Source organism: Rhincodon typus, chromosome 22 (genome assembly GCF_021869965.1).
Source record: "Rhincodon typus isolate 14 chromosome 22, sRhiTyp1.1, whole genome shotgun sequence".
Classification (NCBI taxonomy): domain Eukaryota; kingdom Metazoa; phylum Chordata; class Chondrichthyes; order Orectolobiformes; family Rhincodontidae; genus Rhincodon; species Rhincodon typus.
Genome location: NC_063353.1, coordinates 35626171 through 35650042, shown reverse-complemented (window position 1 = coordinate 35650042; position 23872 = coordinate 35626171). Strand labels below are relative to the sequence as shown.

The 23872-nt window shown below is 43.2% G+C and overlaps 1 protein-coding gene across 1 annotated transcript in view; it reads right to left on the bottom strand.

Annotated features, from left to right (window-relative positions):
* The window catches only part of LOC109921420 (striatin-interacting protein 2-like), a 36855-nt gene that overhangs the window by 3334 nt on the left and 9649 nt on the right, over positions 1-23872 (bottom strand). Inside the window, exons 7-20 of the mRNA XM_020521457.2 lie at positions 23749-23855; positions 20941-21068; positions 16391-16573; positions 15950-16158; positions 15426-15491; positions 14349-14412; positions 12112-12183; positions 10930-11004; positions 9745-9842; positions 9078-9204; positions 6844-6944; positions 5129-5195; positions 1031-1135; positions 297-501 (exon numbers count right to left, since the gene is read on the bottom strand). Coding sequence (XP_020377046.1) covers positions 297-501; positions 1031-1135; positions 5129-5195; positions 6844-6944; positions 9078-9204; positions 9745-9842; positions 10930-11004; positions 12112-12183; positions 14349-14412; positions 15426-15491; positions 15950-16158; positions 16391-16573; positions 20941-21068; positions 23749-23855 — 1607 coding nt within the window. The remainder of the gene's footprint in view (positions 1-296; positions 502-1030; positions 1136-5128; positions 5196-6843; positions 6945-9077; positions 9205-9744; positions 9843-10929; positions 11005-12111; positions 12184-14348; positions 14413-15425; positions 15492-15949; positions 16159-16390; positions 16574-20940; positions 21069-23748; positions 23856-23872) is intronic.

Here is a 23872-nt window from a genome sequence, read left to right as displayed (position 1 = left end):
TCCCCTCTCTACTCTCAGGTGGACTTTATAGAATCCACAACCACCATTGGAAAAGCAGCATGCGAGCTCTCCTATAAACCCAACCAATATTTATCCCTCAACCAGCATTGCTAAACCAGGTGATCCAAGCTATTTTAGTGTGATCTTAGCGTGCAAATTGACTGCTCTCTCCCCTAGAGTGAGTGAGTGCCTAGTTAGGAGCCCCAATGTCCTGCATTACTACTGGCCCAGTCTGCTGTGTGCAACGTTGATCTAGGCTAACTGCCCACATGGGGGTCAAATGATCTTTGCCATACCATTGCCATACGCCCAGTCGTCATTGAGGCGGTGTCGCACTTTGTGGTAGATGGCAGACATGATCTTCATGTTGCTCTTTCTCCACTGACGGCCCAGGTACTTGGTTTGGAATTTGAGCAGTTTCAGTGCATAGAGCTGCAGCATTGCCTGTTTTGTCCTGAGCACCCGCTTCAAAATTGGTGCTGACTTGAAAACTACAAGCATCTAGAGATAAATCAGAAGAGGTAGGCAATCAAAGGTTGAATCAGTGAACATTCTGTACTAAAAAAAAATTAACAGGGTCAGTGTCATTCGCAACCATGGTATTTCACAAAAGTCATTTTCAGGGTTGTGTGTGAAGGTGTATGTGTCACTTAGGCTTTTCTGCACCAGGTCTGAAGGGTGACAATGAGATTAGACATTGAGCACACATTGGTCAGCATGGTATAGGCAATGGATCAGCACTAGTAATGACTGGTTCATTTTCCACAAATTATAGATCTATAATGCAAACCAACTATTTCTTTATTTCAGTGATCTTAGTTAGAGATAATGGATGTATAAAGGCCAGACTGTCTGACCCAGGACTGTTCTATGGTGACAGAAGAGGGGTGATGGAGGTGGGGAAGCTGCAGCACATCTGAAAAAAAAAGTACTATTTAAACAGATGTTTCATGGTAGATGTGCCGTTATTATTGATGCTGCTTGTGGCGTAACCAACAGACACATAAAACAAATTAATCTTCAGTCTCACCATGATACGCGAGTGTTTCCATTTGGTCAGCTTGTTTAGGATACGCAGCAGGTTGATACACGAGAAGAGGTTCCTCCAGCAGAACTGGGTGTTGTCACCAGCTTCCTGGAGGCAATACAAACAATAAATCACCTTTATATAGCCCCTTTAAATTTAGTAAAATTGTAATGATATCAGATTGGAAATATACGTTTGATTGAAAAATAAAAGGTAGTAGTTAGGTAGGACACACATGAATACTAAAAACATTTAAAGATAAAAATCCATGCAGAACAAGGAGTTGAACACTCCATCTCATTTTGCAGGAAAAGCTAGAAAAGTTAATTTTCAAATTCAAATAGGCCTAGAAAGAGACATGGCACTATCACACCTAAGCAGGAAAATAAGATGTTAACTACAAGAGAAATACTTAAAACTTCCAACTGCTAAAAGATAGGATTCAAAGATCCTCATCACACGAATACCATTAGACACCAGAACTAAACCACATTCATGTCAAAAACTGATCTGCATGAAATGAAACTGTTTTATAACTGAAAATTTTAACAAAGGTTTCTTAAGATTGAAAATACATGGGAGAGATGAAAGAAATCTCCAACACGAGAGTTATAAAACATCACTGTAGTGATTGTAACGAGGTCAGCCAGGTGGACCCCTCAGAATGAGTTCCCTGGTTTGACTGGCTTAATAGCCCCAATCAGGGAGCCCTGGCTGATCGACATAAACAGGAGTATCAGAGGCTCTGTTCACTGAGAGCTAGCTTGGAGAGAGCTGTAAATAAAGGACTCTTCACGTGTAAATAAAGGGAGAGTGCACACCATGGAAATTCCACCTACATCTAGTTTGGAACAGTTAAATTGCTTTGCAACTTTCAAATTGAAACCAATCAAAATAAATGTCTGGTTAATGGTCACCTAGTTCTCATGGAAGTTGATACCAGCAAAGCTGTATCAGTGATTACAGAACCAGTCTTTAACAAGATTTGCTGTGGACTCCAACATTTAAATTTGCACAAGGCCTTGGCTAGACTGAGAACCTATATTGGGGAACCTTTAAGATTAAGGGTACAACTTTGGTTCCAGTCTCTTATGAGAAGCAGGTGGTTCAGTTACCATTGATTGTAGCAAAAGGCTTGAGCCAAAGCTTGATGGGACAAAGTTGGTTGAGAAAGATTCACTTGAATTGGCTCAACATTTTGATTAGAAAATGGCTGCCTGAGTGAAGTCCTAATTAAATACCCGGATATTTTTCAGGAATGTCTAGGAACTATTAAGGGGAGCCAAGGCCACCTTGCTTGTTGACTGGGAAGCAATTCCACGATTCAGAATGTTCCACCCAGTGTCATTTGCCTGACGGGCTAATGTAGAGGCAGAAATCAGGAGGCTGGAAAGTGAAGGAATCATCGAACCAGTCCAGTTTGCAGAATGGGCAGCACCAGTCATACCCATTATGAAGCCCGATGGCACATTTGCCTTTATGGGGATTTTAAACAAACGGTAAGCCACTTTTTGCAGCTGGATAAATACCCAATCCCTCTCAGAGGATTTACATGCTAAGCTGGTGGGGGTGCTGTCCTTCATGAAGCTGGACATGAGCCACGCATACTTGCAATTGCGGTTAGACGAGGATTCCCAGAAGTATACCACAATTAATATCCACAAGGGTTTGTACCAATATATGGAGGCTGCCACCTGGGGTATCGTCAGCCTGTGCATTTTTCAGCGGATGATGGAAAACATTTTACAAGTTCTACCCCAGATCACCATTTATCTAGATGAAATGCTAATAACAGGCGAGACCAATAAGGAGCACTTAGAAAGAACTTGGACATAGTCCTTAGACATTTCTCCCAGGCAGGCGTATGCCTTAGGAGGGAAAATTGTGTGTTACAGGCACCCTAAGTGACCTACTTGGACTACAAAGTCGACAAGACTAGGTTACACACATTAGAAGATAAAGTGAGGGCGATCAAAGGTGCCTCTGCTCCCAGGTCTCTACTAGGGCTTAGGCCTTTCCTTGGGCTGATAAATTATTATGGAAAGTTCATACACAACCTGACCTTCATCCTGGCACCTTTGCATCAACTCTTAAAAATGTGTCAGCCTTGGAAATGATCAAGGTGTAGCTCTCAGGGAAGTGAAGAAACAGCTATCACCCTGTAAGGTTTTGGCACACTATGATCCAAGTGAGATCTGCTATTGACATGCAATGCCTCCCCATATGCCATCAGAGTAGTATTGGCTTACTGATGGCCCAATGGAGATGAATGCCCAATAGTACATGCATCCAGGACTTTGGATAATGCAGAGAGAGTAAATTCACCCAGAAGGAGAAAGAAGGTTTAATGGTTATATTTGGAGTCAGGAAGTTCCACCAATATCTTTACAGACAGAAATTTGTAATTACACACCATAAACCCCTGCTGGGTTTACTTAAAGAGGACAAGGCAGTATCGCCCATAGAGCCCACTGCTGAGTTTGGCTTGAAGCTAATACTAAGTGCGAATAATTACAAGTTGGAACACCATCTGGTAGGCCAAATAGCAAATGCAGATGCAGTGAACCACCTCCCACTCGCAGATAGACCACCAGTGACACTGTGCCTGGAAGACTCCGTAACGGTAAAGTTTTCTGGATACATTTCCAGTCACAGCTGATAATATCAGACTTTGGACCCAGAAAGATCTGGTCCTGGCAAAACCAGAACAACTGGTGATAATGGGGAATACCAAAGGGCCATCACACCCAGAGCCGAACTCTTTTGGACCCAGAGAGACCAGATCACATTAGAAGATGGCATATTATTATGGGGAGCAACAGCAATTGTCCCAAGCAAAGTCACTACAGGATACTGGCTGAATTCCACCAGGGTCATCCAGAGGTTTCCAAAATGAAGATGTTGTCAAGACATTATGTCTGGTGACCGGGATTGGATGCAGACATAGCTGCATTCGTGGGGCAGTGCCCAAAGTACCAACAAGGGCAAAAATTACCACCAGCAGCTCCCCCATATTTGTGGGAATTGCTGGGTGAACCCTGGATTTGGTTACATTTTGACAACATAAGTCCTTTCATGGGCTCAGTGTTCTTAGTCATCGGGGATGCCTACTCAAAATGGCTGGATGTGCAGAGAGTTCATTTGTCAAACACAGGGATGATGAAAGAAAAACTTCGTGTATCTTTGGCAGTACATGGACTCCCAGAAGTGTAATCACAGATAACGGGCCATCGTTTACCAGCAGGCTGTCTGCGTATTTCCTCAAATCAAATGGTATTCGTCAAATAAGGACAGCTCCATGCCATCCACCGTCCAATGGTCTGGCATAAAAAAACAGTCCACACCAAAGTGTCTCAGTTCCTATCTATTTGTAGGACCACCCCACACTCACCTGTAGGGATAGCTCCGGCAGAGTGTGAGAGCACGCGAGAGAGAGTGAGAGAGAGTAATGGCATCAGGAATGTCAGTGCTGGACACAAGACTCCACTGAGCAAGACAGACATTTTACCTCAGGGGAAGAAGTTTGGTGCAGGAACCATGGGAATGAGCGAGAGGCATGGTCGATGTGAGATCAGGTCCAGTGACATATAAAGTTTGGGTAGGTGCGATGGTCCTGAACAAGCATATGAATGATATGAAGGCTGCAAACTCACAAACAGTGCGGGAGCAAAACGCACCCAGCTCCTCGATTGCTTTTCCGACTGTTTATGGGTTTTCTCTCTCCATCAAACGTTGAAGACACCTCAGAATCTGAGATGGACACAGCAGATGTCACTGCCTCAATACCTTTGCCACCTGAAGAGGAGAATCTTCTGAAATGCTCTGGGTGCAAGAGGCAAGCTACTGTGTTTTATACGCTGCCTGCTGATTGCTATTGGCATATTGCAATTCTGCCTATAAACACTGGCATTCCCTGGTATTCACACAAAGGAGTGCAAGTTATCCTTGCTCAGTGTCTACGTACTTGCCCTTCCCAATAGGAATTGGGGAGTGGTCGAATTCTGCCTTCTCTGCCTAGGTGGAGCCTAAACTGGAGTGCTATTACTCATTATGACCCAGTATCACAGGATAGAATCAGACCTCTGCCAAATCTGTACTTACCAGAACTTCGGTGGTGAGTTCTGGCAACTCATGGATCACGCAGCGAGGGTAGTCTAGGACAGAGATACTGCACACACAAAGAATAGAACAATTAAAGAGATGTCCTCCACTGTGACTGCTCACCCACACACCTTTTACACGCAGTCCTCATTGACCACTTGTAAGAGTGCCAACTGTGGGGCTCCCCCTTCCCCCAAATTTCCCTACCCTCCCCAAACTGCAGAGAGAAGACAAATGTGCAATGTCAGCACTTGCAATGCACAGTGCTTCCTTTTACAGTATCCTCTTCCTCCAAAAAATAACAGCTAGAATCATTCAACACACAGAAGCCATTTAGATCATCAGGTCTGTGATGGTTCCAATGAGAGACTTACCCAATTTGAGCCATTCCCATGCTCTTTCCCACTTTCTTTGTGGTTTATGAACAGATCCAATTCCTTTTTACAAGATTCTGTTGAATCTACTTCCTGACTATCAGACAGGGCATTCATTGCTAAGTCACTCACCTTCCCTGGCTTTCTTGTCAATTATTTTAAATCTTTGTTTTCTAATTTCTGGCCCTTCTGCAAGTGAAATTAATTTCTTCACTTCTATTCCATCAAAACTGCTACTAATTTTAAATGTGTCCTGACTGGTGCCTTACTCTTCCCTACCCTAAAAAGAACAATCCCAACCTCTCTTGTCTCTCTGCTTTACTGAAGTCCCTCATCCCTGGTATCATTCGGGTAAATTTTCTCTGAACCCTTGCCAAAGTTCGGACATGCTTCCCAAAGTTTGGTTTGGGAACCCAGAAACTGTGAAGCAAAGAATTCCATATGTTGAAGGAAAAAAAAGGCATTAGCTTTCAAAGTGGTTTAAAACCATATGTTGTGAACGTTTGATTATTATAGATCAGGGAAGTCCTATGTTTAACTAAAACAAAATTGCCAGCAAAGCTCAGCAGGTCTGGCAGCATCTGTGAAGGAAAAAACAGAGTTAACGTTTCGGGACCCTTCCTCAGAACTTCACAGATGCTGCCAGACCTGCTGAGCTTTTCCAGCAACTTTGTTTTTGTTCCTGATTTACAGCATCTGCAGTTCTTTCGGTTAAGTCCTAGGTTTAATCCTTGATCTATTCAGAGGTACTTAAACTCGTCATGGCACTACAATGGGCAATGCTAGCCTAACCTAACCCAGGCACCATCACAGCTCCTGATCTCCATACAGTTAGCAAGAGCCCTGCTAGCAAACAAAAGGAGCAGAGGAGGGTTTAGACTCGGTTATGATGGCTCCTGAAGGCTATCCATAATGGAGATGAAAGGGATGTTAAAGAGAAAGGCTGGCACCTTTGAAATTGAACATCAGCTTCTGTCAGCTCAGGAGCAGCAGTTGAACAAAAGTTTTAATTTTCCTCATTGTGTCTACTAGTGAGCAAGTCAAATGGAGTATTCACGCTTCAGCACTTTTGAGGTATTAAGGTTCCTTCAATTGGCACTTGCTGTCCAAAACCTTATCAAAGGAACCACCATTCTTGAGGGTAGAAGACTCTGAGCAATGAGCGTTAGTGGCCTTTCGATTATGGGAAGCATCACAGCCAATCGGACCTCGGTCTTCCCCCAATATCTCCATATCTGGGTTCAGTGAACAGGGGTTCTTGGGTGCTGTTAGGTCGAGATGCATTGTCCACCGACTGGGTTTGCAGTCTTGCAGCTTGATTTCAGAGTTCACCCTTCTTACCTGTTCTTGGCGGTGACATAGGACATGATGCTTTGATTGAAGAACTTCAGAATCAGCGGGATGCAGTTGGCAAATACCAAGTGCTGGGAAACATATTCAAACTAAGGAGGAAAGCCAAAGAGGAGAGTAAGAAAGGGATCACCTCCTGTTCAAACCTTAAAAATCATATTCTGGGGCCATGGAACCTGCCTCTACTATGTCCAGTTTTCCTGCTGCTCCTGCAGTAGTCATCCATACCTCCTCTGGACCCATCCTTGGCTGAGGGGGTGGTGGGTGGGGCGCTGCTCTTCAGACGGTCAGTGTGGACTTGATGGGCCGAATGGCCTGCTTCCACACTATAGGGATGTGATGATTTTCACTGTTACTTTGATAATTGGGAGTTAAAGCAGGAAGTCATGCATAGTTTGTTGAAAATTTAAAACTTAAAAAAAAGGTGATTCCGTGAAAAATCACTGGTAATCACGATTGCTGTACATTTTGTACAGCTTTTAGACCAGGAAACATTTAAAAGGTTTGTGATGTCTCTGAGGAATACATGATGTCCCCGAGGAGGGATATGGTTTTGGAACACCTGTTCAGAAACCTGTGGCCAGGTAACAGGTGGAGGCGCATGAGGGATAGCTTGAGGATTAAGAACCAAGGCCTTATTGCAATATCTGTGAAACAACTACCAGCCCTCACTTCAGAACAAAAACGTAAGTCAGCATAATCCGCCTCAGGACATCACAAGTGTCGAATAAAGGGACACGTGACACTGCTCACCAACTGAGAGGCTGTGGACACGGCTAACCAAAAAAAAAAGAATGCAACCTCTCAAACACTGTGATCATCCAACCCAAGAGGACTAGCTTCTACTGTGTCTGTGACATAGAAGTGTAAAAGGGTTGGGCAACTTCACATTTAATGTTGTTTGTCAGGCTGCTATATGAAGTGAGTGAGTCATGGGTGAAATGGAATCCAGGGGCCAGGCAATTTATATATAGAATAATGGATATCTGCAAGAGGCTGAATCATAATCCAGGATTTAGACATAGAACTGTAATTTGGAGTGAGTCACAATTAACAGGACAGCTTTAAAAACAAAATTCCACTGACTAAGGTCTTTTGTTTTTTTTTGTGCTTCTCTGGAATAAGTTTGATTTTCCAACCAACCAGCAACAGGGCAGACACTGTGAAAATTTGTGATAAATGTTAATCCCCTCTCTCCTGCTTACTCACATTCCATCCAGACTCTGTGCCTTATTTGCCTGGATTACAAAGAACCATCAACTCTCAGACTCAGTCTGCTGCTCCTCCTAGACAACAAGGTGCAGAGCTGGATGAACACAGCAGGCTAAGCAGCATCATAGGAGCAGAGAGGCTGACGTTTCGGGCCTAGACCCTTCATCAGAAAAGGGGGAGGGGAAGGGGGTTTTGAAATAAATAGGGAGAGAGTGGGAGGCGGATAGAAGAGGGATAGAGGAGAGGATAGGTGGAGAGGAAACAAACAGGTCGAAGAGGCGGGGATGGTACGAGAGAGTTGCAGCGGGAGAAAGATCCCTTGAGGTTTGTCTGGAGGGAGGAGGGTAACTTCTTCAGGCTAGGCCTGCTGTGTTCATCCAGCCCTGCACCTTGTTGTCTCGGATTCTCCAGCATCTGCAGTTCCTACTATCTCTGATTCAATTTTAACCCCACTGCGAAGCCTCTTCTAAGGATGCCTAGCCTGAAGAAGTTACCCTCCTCCCTCCGGACAAACCTCAAGGGATCTCTCTCCCACTGCAACTCTCTCGTACCATCCCCGCCTCTTTGACCTGTTTGTTTCCTCTCCACCTATCCTCTCCTCTATCCCTCTTCTATCCGCCTCCCACTCTCTCCCTATTTATTTCGGAACCCCCTTCCCCTCCCCCTTTTCTGAAGAAGGGTCTAGGCCCGAAACGTCAGCCTCTCTGCTCCTATGATGCTGCTTGGCCTGCTGTGTTCATCCAGCCCTGCACCTTGTTGTCTCGGATTCTCCAGCATCTGCAGTTCCTACTATCTCTGCTGCTCCTCCTAGTTGGCCACCAGGAGGCTCAAGGCATCCAATTTGATTTAAGTTGAGGACTGGGGTAATTGAATATAGTTAAAGACTGGGAACTGGACGGAGTTAGGGAAGTGAACTCTCCCCACACACACACACACACACAAAAACACAAACACACACCACTCTGCAGGTCCCCCACAACCCAACCAACCCTCTAAGCTCTGGCATCGCTTACCTGATAGACATGATTGAGTTTGAGATGCTTCAGTAATAGCAGCATCAGCGCTGAAATAGCTTTAACAATGATTTCCTTGTGTCTGTTGACATCAATCCCCAACTTCATGCTTTGTAACACAGTATTGCTGCATAAAATATAACAAAGGGGAGAATCTATTTCACTGAAATATTAAATACTCTCTTATTACTTCCTCTGAGTCAACTTAAAAATAAAAATGCAAATTGTTCAGTGCGCAAGAGAATCACTGTGTGGCACTGAACATCCAGTTTTTATTCCAACTTGCATTTGCCCAGGTCAGTGACATTTGACTTATGTTCTGGAGCTCAGGGGAAATAATATCAGCTGAAGTCCTTCCGCTGTCCTGACTGTTTTGTCTTGGTTTAGAGAAAGACGACTAATCACAGATCCAAAGGCCAGATCTCACCAACAATGAGCACAATGAACGCACAGAATGACGTGACGTTGGAACTCAGAACTTGGCCTGATGTGGGTGAACAGTTTTCTTGAAGTTGTTGGGGAAACAACCAGGAAACCAGGCCCTCGCTCAAAAAGGTGGTGTGAGTATAATGAACACATTGAAAATCATTGTTTTTTTCAAAATAGGTAACATTCCAAATGAGGATGCACAAAGGAAATGCAAATGTATTAGTTGAACAAAACTTACGGCATCTCCTCAGGCAGGAGATCAGCCAAGATATTGATGGAGTCAGTCTTTGCCTTGGATGTGGGAGCAGCGGCCAGCTGGATCTTCAGCAATGCTATCTGTAGGAGTATAATAACCCACCAGCCCATCAAAAATTGGTAGCTAAGAAAACAAGAAATTGCATTTATATAGAGCCTTTCTCAGCATATCCTGAATCACTGTACGGATAATTAGGTACCTTTGAATGGGAAATCAAGCAGCCAATTTGCTTACAGCAAACACCTAACAAACAGTAATATGGCAATCACAATTTGGTTTTAAATGATGCTAGTTGAGGGATAAGTATTGGACTGACATAGAATGAAAGCCCCTTCTCTTCCTCAAAAAGACGTCAGGAAATACTTTACGTTCACCTGATTTGAAGTCTCGTTCAAAAAGATGGCACCTGTGACAGTTGATGTTTCGGGCCGGAACCCTTCTTCAGAAGGGTCCCGACCCAAAAGGTCAACTTTCCTGCTCCTCTGATGCTGCCTGGCCTGCTATGTTCCTCCAGTTCCACAGTGTGTTATCTCGGACTCCAGCATCTACAGTTCTTACTATCTTCACCTCTGACATGCAGCATACCTTCAGGTATTGGAGCGTTGGGCTCTCTGGAATAAGGCTTGATATCTCAACCTACAGACTCTAAGATGACAGCATTAGGAACCAAGTTACACTGACATCGAATAGGTGCAAACTCATCCTGGGAAACAAACTAGTTAGTAAACTGCAGTATCTGGAAGGGCTCATTTGGTAAACTCAGCATAAGACATACAAAGGACTTAAGTTCATTTCCTAGTTGACTCTTGGAAACATTCCTGAGGAAAAAAGGAGAAATAACTCAGGAGGTTCCAGCTGCTGATCCAGTGGAAAGGAAAAGCACAGAGAAAAGGCAAAACAGGAAAGAGTGCAAGTTTCATGGAGCAACACAGTGAAGAATAATTCCAGGTTTGATTCCCAGACTGAGTGCGCCAGGGCGGTGCCTCTCAGTGGGAGGATAGGCCGGATCCTGTGAATCTGTCCTCTTCAATCAATGAACTGTGGTCTTGAAGTGGGGTGGTGGGGGGGCTAGGAAATTGTGAAAACCAAAAGAATGGTACTGCTCGGAGTACAGGTCACAGACCCAAGCAGAGTTGGGGACAAAAGCTGTAAACAGTCGATACTCACCATATACTGAGGTAGGTTGTGTAACATTGCCTGGTACAGGATCTCAACTGGGCTTTGCTCCACCTCTTCAGCTCCCTGTGTATAACGAAAAGGTAGATTGCAACTTTTTGCTTTATTTTACTAAGTTCAGCCTGTTATTGAATTGCAGATCAATCTATCTTTGATGCCCGACTTCAAAATAAATTAGGTGGAATGATTCCCCACCAGTTGCTCGAAGGGCAGTAAATTATCAGAAGTTGAAGCAAATTTCCCTACTTTATACACAGAGGCAATGGCCTAGTGACATTATCATTGGACTGTTAATCCAGAGATCCAGATAATGTTCTGGGGACCCGGGTTCAAATCCCACCATGGCAGATGGCGGAATTTGAATTCAATAAATATCTGGAATTAAGAGTCTAATGATGACCATGAATCCATTGCTGATTGTCAGGAAAAACCCATCTGGTTCATTAACGCCCTTTAGGGAAGGAAACTGCCATCCTTACCCGGCTGGACTACATGTGACTCCAGACCCACAGCAATGTAGTTGACTCTCAACTGCCCTCTGGGCAATTAGGATGGGCAATAAATACTGCCTGGCCAGCGACGCCCTCATCCTGTGAATGAATAAAGGAAAAAAATAAAGGAGAAACGGGGGCAAAATATTTACCCTTGAGAATCTTGTGGCTGATCAATGCCTTTCTGCCCAGCCTATGTCTTGGACTGGACACAACCCTGTCCTGGAGATGTTCTGCAAAACCTTTTGATTCTTCCCTTCAAGAGATGAATCAGCTAAACTCTAGAACATATAATTAATCTCCCAACACAGACTACCTCACTCAACACATTTCCAAGCAACATTAAATCAAAAGTAGGAAATTAAGAAAGCTTTTTTTATATAAGAAGAGGTATTTAACAAAAGGAATTTACTTAACAACAGACAGATTTAGAATCATCTACCTTGCAATTAGACAATAGAGGGGAAGGAAAGAGAACTGTTGGACACTGACAGGCCAGTCAAAGCTTTTGAGGGATATTTTCACAATACCACATTAATGGTCATGAAGGTCACTTCAACAATTTGGTCTTCTGCTCTAATGAACAGACTGCCTATAGGAGGAGTGTGATTGTCTAAGAGTCCACTGACTTTCCTGATGTACTCTGTATACCACAGGGTGAATGTGTGCTACAGGTCCTTACCAGCGACACTGGACATTTCTGCAGTTCTTCCTCCCTCTTGGCCTGTACTTCTGCGATGGAGACATACTTATGCTGATGGTAGAAATCAGAAAATCAAATTTGTTTAGTTTGCTTAGTCATGTCTAACTCCTTAAGAACCCATTAAAATGCCTGCTGTCATTGTTGAGCCAGGCCAGTCAATTGCTGTAGATTATTGGCATGGAGGGTTTAAAGCATAGCCCCCTCCTGGCCTGACCCTTCTAACAGTGCAGCCGACAGAAAGGCAGCATCAGACTCAGTAAAAATGCTGCAGCATGAGATTATACATCCAACAAGTCTGATCCAGTTAGAATTACACAGCACAGAAACAGACCATTTAACTCAACTTTACAATACTGAACGAATACATTTTAATATAATCAATCATTCCAAAAGCAAAGGAGAAAACAACTTTGCTGGGAGAAATTCCACAGTGAATCTGGTGTCTGGGGAGTTTCAGGCTTTCTCTGCTGTTTATACAAGATAAATTGACTAGTACAGTTGCTGAGAGTCATCATCTAGTAGCAGTTATATATAGCTTCATTCATTCACTCACTCACTTAGGAGCTCCCAAAGCTTTTCTCAGGTATTTAATTCCATTTAATTACTTTTTGACATTTAGTTGTCCCTAACAGAGGCTAAAATGGCTGCTAAACTTACATCTAGAAACCTCTAAAATTGGAAATGAATAGTTAAACTTCTTCATAATGGGGTTTTTTGTCCAAGAATTACCAGCAGACTGGTTTGGTCTTTCTAATACTGTGGATTCATGAACAGATTTCTTGATCACAGAGATCAAGGGGGGGAAAAAAAAGTAGCCTCAGTATTGAACTACCAATATGCATCTTTGCAGCGAAAGATGTCCAGAGGTTATTAAATCCACATCTTACTGTGGGACTGAAAGATAGGACTGAGACAGCAAGTGCACACAAGAAAAGCAGAAGGAAAAAGGAGAGAAAAGAAAAAAAAAGTGTACTTGGCAGTTTTCTGGAACAGATCTGCACATTGTGCTGAGTGAGTAATCTTTCATAGCTCCCTGTCCGTACACAATACTAGACCTAAAAATAGGACGATTGCAATGTGGTAACTTGTCTTAGACAAAACACAGACTGACAGAAGAATCTAATCAGTACTAGAGAGAGAGAGAAAAGAGAGAGAGAGAAAGAGCTTGGTGTGGACTTAAGTCATAAAAAGCAAAAAAAAAGTTTGATTTCCCTTGAATTGCACACAAAAAACAAAAATCACCAAAATATCACAAAGGCAAGTAGTACTGGTTCATCCTTTCGGAAGAAAATACAGCACTTCGATGTCCCTTGAATGAATCCAAGCTTTTTCCTCCACACTCAAACCCAAAGGATCAGCTTGCGGATGGATTTCTCCTTTTTGCCAATCTGGGGTCATCTCTTCATAGTTTTCTTTGTACCATATGTTTTGAAAAGAAGTAGCACGCTCATTTACTTCTAAGGCAGAATCTCTCCCTGCCTTTTGGCAATTCACTGTCAGCCCACGATAGATTTCACCCCAAGTTACATGCACCATCATCCACCAACACAAACACCCGCTCACTGCAGATGTCTGCTATCCAGCTCAGTGAATGGCTGGATTTCTGTCTGTATAGGAACTCCAGGTACCAAGGAACATAAGAAGAGTTGAGGTAGTGTATTCAACCCTTCTAGCCTGATCATTATTCACAGGTGAACTCGTACCCCAACTCACTTTCTTACACTAGCCCTATATCCTTTTATTCCTTAGTATCCATAATCTATGGATATGTTGTCTAGAATATACTCAATAGTCACAATGTCAGCGATAACAAATTTAATCCAGTAATGAGTAGGGTTTGTAATTGGCATCTTCTCCATTGAGTACCTCCAGTAAACAATTGTTTAATCAGTTTTTAGTTTTTCTCAAAAGGACTTTTCTCTTGCTTGTTCTCTTGTAAGGATCCTAACTTTCATAGAGGAGACAGTGAACGAAAGAACCAGGTTAAGCCTGTGGGTGCAGAGCCCTCTATCAAGGCAGTTCTAATTAAGTGTCTCCTTCAAATGGTGACCTTTCTCAGCCAGATACAGAGAGACCGCAAGTTGTATTTTACTTTGAAGAAAAAAAACCAGTATTTTGTTTTGCTTTGTCGAAATATTTGTTTGTACATTTTTGTTTTTAAGAAATAAAAAGCCTGCATGATTCGGAAGAATTATACACAGCATTTACTTTCCTACCTGTTTCAGTATTTTCACACTATTGTGAATGGGCTTGGGCAAACCCACCAGGGTTTCAGTGTCACTGGAAAGAGAAAGCATTTTAAATCAATAGGTGAGCAACACTAAGACTGGTGGAGTTCACTATATTCATTGTAAGTACACAGAATATTTGAAAATGCAATATACAGGAGAGTTGGGAGGGTAGAATCACAACCACAGACATTTTATTACAGCAACAAAGTTGCTGGAAAAGCTCAGCATTTGTGAAGGGGAAAACAGAGTTAACGTTTCAGGTCCGGTGACCTTTCCTCAGAACTGATGGTGGCTGGGTCAGTTTGTATGCAGAAAATAGGGAGGTGGGTGGGGTAGGGAGTAAACGATAGGATAGAGCCCAAAGAGAGAGAAAGACAGTTGGACAGATGAAGGGTCTCGGCCCGAAACGTCAGCCTCTCTGCTCCTATGATGCTGCTTGGCCTGCTGTGTTCATCCAGCCCTGCACCTTGTTGTCTTGGACAGACAAAGGAGTTGCTAACGATCAGGCTGGGAGGGTGAATAGTTGTTAATGGGAACCGTTAGTGACTAACAACAGGAGGTGTGTAATGGCAGGCTATGTAGTAACAAGGCCTGGTGTGGGGGGCTGGGACATGGGAGAGTTTAGGCCCTAAAATTGTTGAACTCAATATGGAGTCCAGAGGGCTGTAGGGTCCCCAAGCGGAAAATGAGGTGTTGTTCCTCCAGCTTGCGTTGGGCTTTACTGAAACACTGTAGCAAGCCAGAGACAGAGATGTTGGCCAGGGAGCAGGGTGGTGCATTGAAGTGGCAGGCAACAGGTAGTTCAGGGTCTTTTTTGCGAGCAGAACATAGATGTTCTGCGAAGCGGTCGCCAAGTCTACGCTTCATTTCCCCAATGTAGAGGAGACCACCTGTGGAGGACCACAATGTAGAGGAACTACCTAGCAGTATATTTATGTGCACAATATAGTTACAGGTACAAACGAACACATACCAGATTTATATGACTATACACAGGTATAAATACAGACACCAACATATGCAGGCTGACTCACAGAAAGCTAACTCTACTTTCCTACTCACTTTCCCAACGTGAATCCAATGAATTTGCACCGACTGACTTCCAGAAAATCTTCGATGTCCTTCTCTCTGCGTAAGTGAAGAACAAAACTGAAAACAACATTCACTTTGGAGGCAATAAGGCTTTCAGCTGACAACGTGCAGTAGATTAAACAGCTGGAGCAGATTCCAGTGAAACCAAATCAAACATTTATGAACAGAGGTGCCATGAGTTTGTACATCTGTTTGTATGTTGTTGAGGGGGTTTCAGGTAGTCACTGAACAGAAATTGATTGGAAACCCCTGGGGAAGAGAGAGAAAAGTACAATGTAGGTGCAATTATCCCTGGAATCCTGATGCTTAGTTTCCTAAAGGTGGTGACCAGGATTAAGCAATTAGCTCTTTTGCTATGGGACATGTACCCCCAGGGAACTACTGACAATAAGATTGTGAGCAGGAGGACAGGGGTGAGGACGAGTGCCCTTCACAAGAAATCACCAGACCAAACAAAAAAATGTTGCCCATAGCCAACAGCAATTTATACAGACCTGACTTTAGTGGCCCAGGGCAGGCACCGTGGGAAGACCAGTCTCTCTGGCATCAGTCCATGGGAAGGGAGGTCCTGAATCAGTGCCTCTCTCTCCAGCACATCCAATTCTCCCTCAATCCCACTGTCCCCGTCATCTGCCTCGTCCTCCTCCTCCCGAGGCTCATCTCTCTCACAGTAGATATCCAGGCTGTCCTGCTTCATGAGAACCTGCCAGTGACACCAGACAGTTAATGCATCGGCTGGTGTCCATCAAGGTGTCTCCTCTTCATCACCCCAGGTTTTCTTTCAAAACCGAGCTCATTCAAGGGGACATGGGACCAAGGACCAAGGCAGCCATAAATCTAGGGCAGGGCAAAGCTAGGTTAAAGAGGCTGATTGGCCTCCTCCTAGTTTTCCATGAAGGACAAAGGGTATCAGTAGCTGTGAAGATGGATCTTACCTTCCGACCCCTGCGACCTCGCTTGTGCTGTTGCTCTAGGATGTCCATGGCTGATGCTGGTGGAGAGGTGGCTCGCAGAGTTCGCGTCACATGTATACTGTTCTCCAACAGCGGAGGAAGTCCCAGCTTTGCTCGCTTTTCGACTTTCAACTCTTGGAGTTTCTCAAACCCTCCAAAACAGAACTGAGAACAAAGGAAAGTAATTCATCAAATGACCTCACCTATTCAATGGCACCAAATACAAGTAAAACACCGAGGAACTGAAAGGTAAATGTAACAAAGCACACTTTTGATTAAAGATCTAAAAGTTCGCAAAGATACCAAATGGAGGTGAAATTTACTAGAATAAGGCCAGCTGGAAAGGTTTCAGTCATGTGGAGTGGCAAGAGATGAGATTCTCTTTAGAGCACAGAAGGTCAAGGGAAGACTTGTTAGAAGTGATTAAAATCATGAGATTTGATTGAATAAATAATTTTCACTGGGAAGGAGGAGTCATTAATCAGAAGACACAGATTTAAAATGATTGGCAAAGAACACCAGAGAGAGATGATGAGTTTTTTTTCAGGAAGAAAGTTTTTTATGAATTGGAACATATTGCAGAAAGGCTGAATGCAGAAGAGGTAATAAATTTCAGAAGGTAATTAAATAAATACTCAAACAGAAGATTTTGCAGAGCTTTGGGGAACACGTCTAATTTCTAGCTCTGTCAACACAGGCTCAGACTGAATGACCTCCTTCTGTACTGTGTAAAAGTTAAAATCACAATTTTCCTATTCGTCACACACAGATTCAAGTGACTAGTTTATTCATCTACATCTCTGCTGAAGATTACTCTGAAAACATGCATTAATACATTTGTTCCTAGTATATACAAGCTCAGATGCACAATTTGCCTGTGGAATTTCTCTATACAGACAAGAAATCTCTTCACGTATCCTTTGCAGCTAATGATAGAAAAATGCGTGTGCTGGATTGGTCAATGGAGACTAAGTAGGATTTGTTTGAAGTTCTGGTCAAGAAAAAGGAGACATATGTCAGGTAGAGACAACTGGGATCAAGTGAGGAGTACAAGGGCAGTAGGAGAATCCTCAAGGGAAATCAAAAGGGCAAAAATAGGACATGAAACAGCTTTAGCAATTCGGGTTAAAGGAGAATCCAAAGAGCTTCTACAATTATATTAAGGGTAGAAGAGTAACTAGAGAGAGAAGAGGGCCCCTTAAAGATCAGGATAGAACTGCGGGAGATGGGCGAGATATTAATTGAGTATTTCACGTCAGTATTTACTGTGGAGAAGGACATGGAAGCTAGAGAACTTGGGGAAATAAATAGTGATATCTTGAAAAGTGTCCATATTAGAGGTAGTGGTGGTGGATGTCTTAAAACACAAAGGCAGAGAATTCCCCTAGACCTGATCAGGTGTATCCAGAACTTTGTGGGAAGCTAGGGAGAAGTTTGCTTGGCTCCTTGCTGAGATATTTGTATTGTTGATAGCCATGGGTGAGGTGCTGGAAGTCTGGAGGTTGGTTAACATTGTGCCATTATTTAAGAAAGGTGGTAAGGAAAAGGCAGGGAACTATAGACCAGTGAGCCTGACATCAGTGGTGGGTAAATTACAGCGTCATAGAGCTGTACAGCACAAAAACAGACCCTTTGATCAAACTCATCCATGCCGACCTTATAACCTAAATTACTGTAGTCCCATTTGCCAACATTTGGCCCATGTCCCTCTAAACCCTTCCTATTGATATACCCATCCAGATGCCTTTTAAATGTTGTAATTGTACCAGTCTCCACCACTTCCTCTGGCAGCTCATTCCATATTTGCATCACCCTCTGCGTGAAAAAGTTGCCCTTTAGGTCACTTTTATATCTTTCTCCTCTCCCCTTAAACCTATGCCCTGTAGTTTTGGAATCCCCATGCCCCTCATGATTTTATAAAGCTTTGTAAGGTCACCCTTCAGCCTCTGATGCTCCGGGGAAAATAGCTCCAGCCTATTCAGCCTCTCCGTATAGCTCAAACCCTCTAACCCAGGCACATCCTCATAAATCTTCTCTGAACCCTTTCTAGTTTCACAACATCCTTCCTATAGGAGGGAGACCAGAATTACACTTAATACTCCAAAAGTGGCCAAACCAATGTCCTGTATAGCTGCAACATGACCTCCCAACTCCTATACTCAATGCACTGACCAATAAAGGCAAGCATACCAAATGCCTTTATGACAACTTGTTAGAGGGGATTCTGAGGGACAGGATTTACATGCATTTGAAAAGGTAAAGACTGATTAGGGATAATCAACACGGCTTTCTGAGTCAGAAATTGTGTCTTGATTGAGTTTTTGAAGGAGTGACAAGATTGCTGAAGGCAGAGTGGTAGATGTTATCTATATGAACTTGAGCAAGGCATTTGACAAGGTTCCGCACGGTAGACTGGTTAGCAAGGTTAGATCACCTGGATTCTAGGGGAGCTAGCCAGTCAGATACAAAATTGGCTTGAAGGTGTTGGAGGCTTGCGTTTCGAACTGGAGTCCTATGACCAGCAGTGTGCCGCAAGGATTAATGCTGGGTCCACTGCTTTTTGTCGTTTATATAAATGATTTGGAAAGTGAAAATAGGAGGTATGGATAGTAAATTTGCAGAGGTAGTGTAGTAGACAGTGAAGATAGTTATCTCAGAATAAAATGGGACCTTGATCAAATATGCCAATGGGCTGAAGAGTGGCAGATAGAGTTTAATTTAGATAAATGTGAGGTGTTGTGTTTTGGTAAGGCAAAACAAGGAAGGACTTCTACTTTTAATGGTAGGGCCCTGGGCAGTGTGGCTGAAGAAAGAGACCTAGGGGTATAAGTGCATAGTTCCTCGACAGTTGAGTCATGGGTAGACAGGGTGGTAAAAAAGGTGTTTCGCATGTTTGTTTTAATTGGTCAGTGCATTGAGTATAAGAGTTGGGATGTCATGTCCCGTATAGCTGCAACATTTGTTAGGCCGCTTTTAGAATACAGTATTCAATTCTGGTGGCCCTGCCCTAGGAAGGATGTTGTGAAACTTGAAAGGGTTCAGAAAAGAGTTACAAGGATGTTGCCAAGATTGGAGTGTTTGAACTGTAGGGAAAGGCTGAATAGGCTGGGACCTTTGTGCCTGCAGCATTGTAGACCGAGGGGTGACCTTACAGAAGTTTATAAAATCTTGAGGGGCCATGGATAGGGTGAATAGCCAAAGTCTTTTTCCTCCAGAGTAGTGGAGTCCAAAACTAAAGGGTGTAGGTTTAAGGTGAGAGGGGAAACATTTAAAAAGGGACCAGAGGGACAACATTTTCATGGAGAGGATTGTACATGTATAGAATGAGTTGCCAGAGGAGGTGGTGGAGGCTAGTACAATTACAACATATAAAAAGGTATCCTGATGGGTATACAAATAGGAAGGATTTTGAGGGATATGGGCCAATTGCTGGCAAGTGGGAGTAGATCAGTTTAAGACATCTGGTCGGCATGGACGACTTGGACCGAAGGGTCTGTTTCCATGCTGGATAACTCTATGACGCTGAGCCTTACCTGGTCAGTTCCGATGCCTGTAGCAGAGTGACATCAAGTTCTGTGGTGCCCATATTAAAGGCACCAGTGTAATATAGGGCCTCATCTAATAAAACACATCCAAATTCTGAGGAAATTTTGATTGCACAGAACTGGTGCTTAGACTGGCATTAAGCAGATCAGTAAAGCTTCCTCACAGGAAGGTGAAAAACAAGGTATACATCCTAGTTCAGGAGAAAGACAAGCAAGTGGTCTGAACAACTTGCATGGATTGAAAGGAGTACTACTAATTCATGTATCATCTGAAATTCCAGATTCCAAACTCAGCAAGATTAGTAGGCATGATGGAAATTTGACCTCAGTGTCCCTACGAGGCTGGGACACACTAGCCACGGTTCCTCTGCCTGATTGCTAGCTTGTGCTCGAATGGACCTCAGGCAAGATAAGGTCAGGTACAGACTCTGTTATGATGCTCTCCAGAGGCAAGTAGATGTTTAAACTGAGCAGCCAGGACAGCTCCTGGTCTGAGATACCAGCCTATTGCAGCTATGGCTCTATACCCTAGTGAGGAGCAGCATGTGCAGAAGATGGCTGTATGTATGTGTGGAAGAGTAGTGGTCTGCAGCATATACCAACCACAAGATGTATTACAGCAATTCACTGAGGTCTCTCCAGCAGATCTTAAATCCATCGCTTCCATCAGTTTAAATGATGAGGACAGCCCTTGGGAACACCACCATCACCCGCAAGTCTCCCAAGTCATGTAGCATATAGACCTGGCCATAAATTCAGATGTTCCTTCATTATCACTGGATCAAAATCCCAAAACACCCTCCCTGAGTGAGTGTACCAATTCCACACGGACTGCATTGGCTCAAGGCAACATGTTACCACTTTCTCAAGAGAGAGAAATTAAGGCTGGATTTAAAACGCTGGCATTGCCAGCAAAGCTCATATCTTGAAAGTAAAATTTAGAGGGAGTTAAAAGTACAATATAACAGAAAATACAATAAGACCTACCAGAATAGTTTTCCAAAGGAGCAGCAACACCTTCTTAATAGGGCAATGTGGAGTGTGTCCGTTACAGTATTTATTAATGAGAGAGAATAGGAGAACTGCAAAAGGCTCACCGTTATACACTGGGGAACCTAAGGAATAGGATACAATTAATCAACAGAGGACACACGTGAACTACTTGAGAAATAGTGCAGTCTGGATGAGCTTGGACTAAACCCATTCCAACTGCAAACTCTATTCACACAACTTCAGTAACAGCTCTGTTTTATTTGCTAGCAGGGTGAAGGAGGAGAAAACAGACATAGAGAGAGAGACAGAGAGAGAAAGACAGAGAGAAAGAGAGAGAGATGAGCGCACCTTTGTATCTTTTTACAAACCGGTCCACACTCCTGGAGTAGCAGCCGAAGAAATGGCCTGGGTCAGGGTAAAGTAGAGGCGGATATCAACTCACCACCCTGGGATGGCTGCTGGATCACAACGCGGACACGTGTGAGCTCAGCTACAGTTGAACAGCTTGCCAATAAACATGCTGTGGTGAGGCTCAGAACATGTCAGTTAAATTTTTGCATCCCAAAGTGGTCAATCTTCATGTGGGAGTCCAGCCAGCTAGCAGTGGCAGGTATTCAACCACAGGCTGCATTACATTTAGAACCTCCTAATTCTAAGCTGACAATCAGCAGAGGCGACTGGAAGCAATCAGGATCATGGGATTTCCTGAATTTCGCTATCCCTACCCAGGTACATGAAAACAAAATGTATTCACGTTTGCAAAAACAACACACACTATAGTTGCCAAGTTTTCATTTTAAAGTCAATAGCTGGTAGTTAACAGATCACATTTAAAGGAACATATTTAAAACTACACTGGAGCATCTACATAGTATTTAGAACAGAGAAACAGACCGTGGGGCTCAACTGGTCAACGCTTGCTTTTACTCACATGAATCCACTCCTCCTCTTCCGAGCAACCTATTAGCATATCCATCAATTCCTTTGTCCCTCAACTTTTCCATTAAAAAATCACCATTATTTATCTCAACTACTTCAGGTGACAATAAGTTCTGTGATATTTTAGAAAGTTGCTTGCTGATGATATTGGAACTCATCTTTACATTGCCTTACATTTATCTAGAGTGAAACATTACAAACATACCCCTCCCAACTCAATAGCAGAGCAGTTTCAATAAGTGCAGCTTTATTTCGTAAATCAACCTGTTCAGAGATATCATGACACATCTCCAAAGCAAGTGGATTTGAACTCCAACCTTCTGTCCCAGAGGCAGGGATACTACCACTTCACCGAAAGAAAAAACACATTTATGTGCGCTGCTTCATATATGCTCGTGAAACTAAAAATAATGTCCTTTAATTGCATATTATTAAACTCAACTGACATACAATTAACAGGTTCGGCATTACTAAACACAGAGTAAAGACGTTTTGCATGAATTCCTTATTAAGTTTCTCATTGACGATATACAGGCCCTAGTTTTGGTCTCAACACTGTGCCCTGGTTATGTCTTCCCAAATTCTGTACACAAATTTCTGGGTCAATACCTTTGGAGATTACAACTTTTATCAGATAAAATCCAGGGCATTACTTGTTTTCTAACTGATGGAGCTGGACTAGATCCCTGCAGTGAGCACCTTGCATTTATTTTTAACCAGTTAGCACAGTTTCACATCTCCCTTTGTCTTCCCCTCCACCTTACACCCCTGAAAAAAACCCACAGTACTTGTAAAAACATGAAGTTAAACAGCAAATATAAATATCTGAAATTAAAAAAAGAACATCAGAAAATGGAAGCACATTTGTTCAGTCAGTGCCCAAGTCGAGTGAAAGATTAGATTACAGATGTTTTGGATTCCCACCCCTTTGTCAGAACACACAAAAGTGAGACCCATATCATTAATAACCTGTCCTTTGTCTTGATGCTGACTGACCCGCTGCACATTTGCAGTGGTCTCTGATTTTAAACAAATGACAGGCAATGGCCATCTTGATCCAACAAGAAAGAATCTAACTGACTCCCCTTGACATTCTGTGGCAAGACCATCATCATTAAATCCCCAACCATCAACATCCTAGGGGTTACTATTGACCAGAAACAGGATTAGCCATATAAATACAGTGGCTACACCCACCAGAGTGGTGCAGGAGCTGAAATTCTGAGGCAAGTAACTCATCTTCTGGGTCCCTAAAGCTTATGCAGTATTTACCAGGTATGTGTCAGGAGTGCTATAGAAATGCTCCAATTGCCTGGATGAGTGCAGTTTCAAAAACACTCAAGATGGTCAATACCTTCCAGGACTAGTACTACATCGGCCAACTTAAACATTCACACCCTCCCCACAAATGACAGCATATACTGTCCACAAGGTGCACCTAAGCAACTCACCAAGGGTCCTTTGACAGCACTTTCTAAACTCAGAATCTCAACCACATAGAAGTATAATTGCGGCAAATTCATGAAAACGGCATCACCTGCAAGTTCCACTCCAAGCCACACACCATCCTGACTTGGAACGATATCATTGTTCTTTCATTGTAGCTGGATTAAGATTCTGGAACTTCCTTCCTAACAGTAATGTAGGTGTCCCAGTACCTGGTAGACTACAGCTATTCAAATGGTGGCAGCTCAAGGCCAATTAGGGATGGGCAAGAAATGTTGGCCTTGCCATACAACACCCATATCCCACAAAATAAAAAAACAAAGTCTGTTTAAAGAAAAAAGGTGAAAGCTGTAGGAGCAGACAGAGAGTCAGATTAGTTGAGTAATTCCCAACAGACAGGGAAATGACCATACTCACTTAGCTCAGTCCGAAATCCGTCTCTTGCTGAGCTCCAGTCGGGTTTGTCATCCTCGCCCTCTCCTCGTATGATCTCCACCATCAGGTACATAATATTGAGCAGCACCCTGGAATATCGGGCATG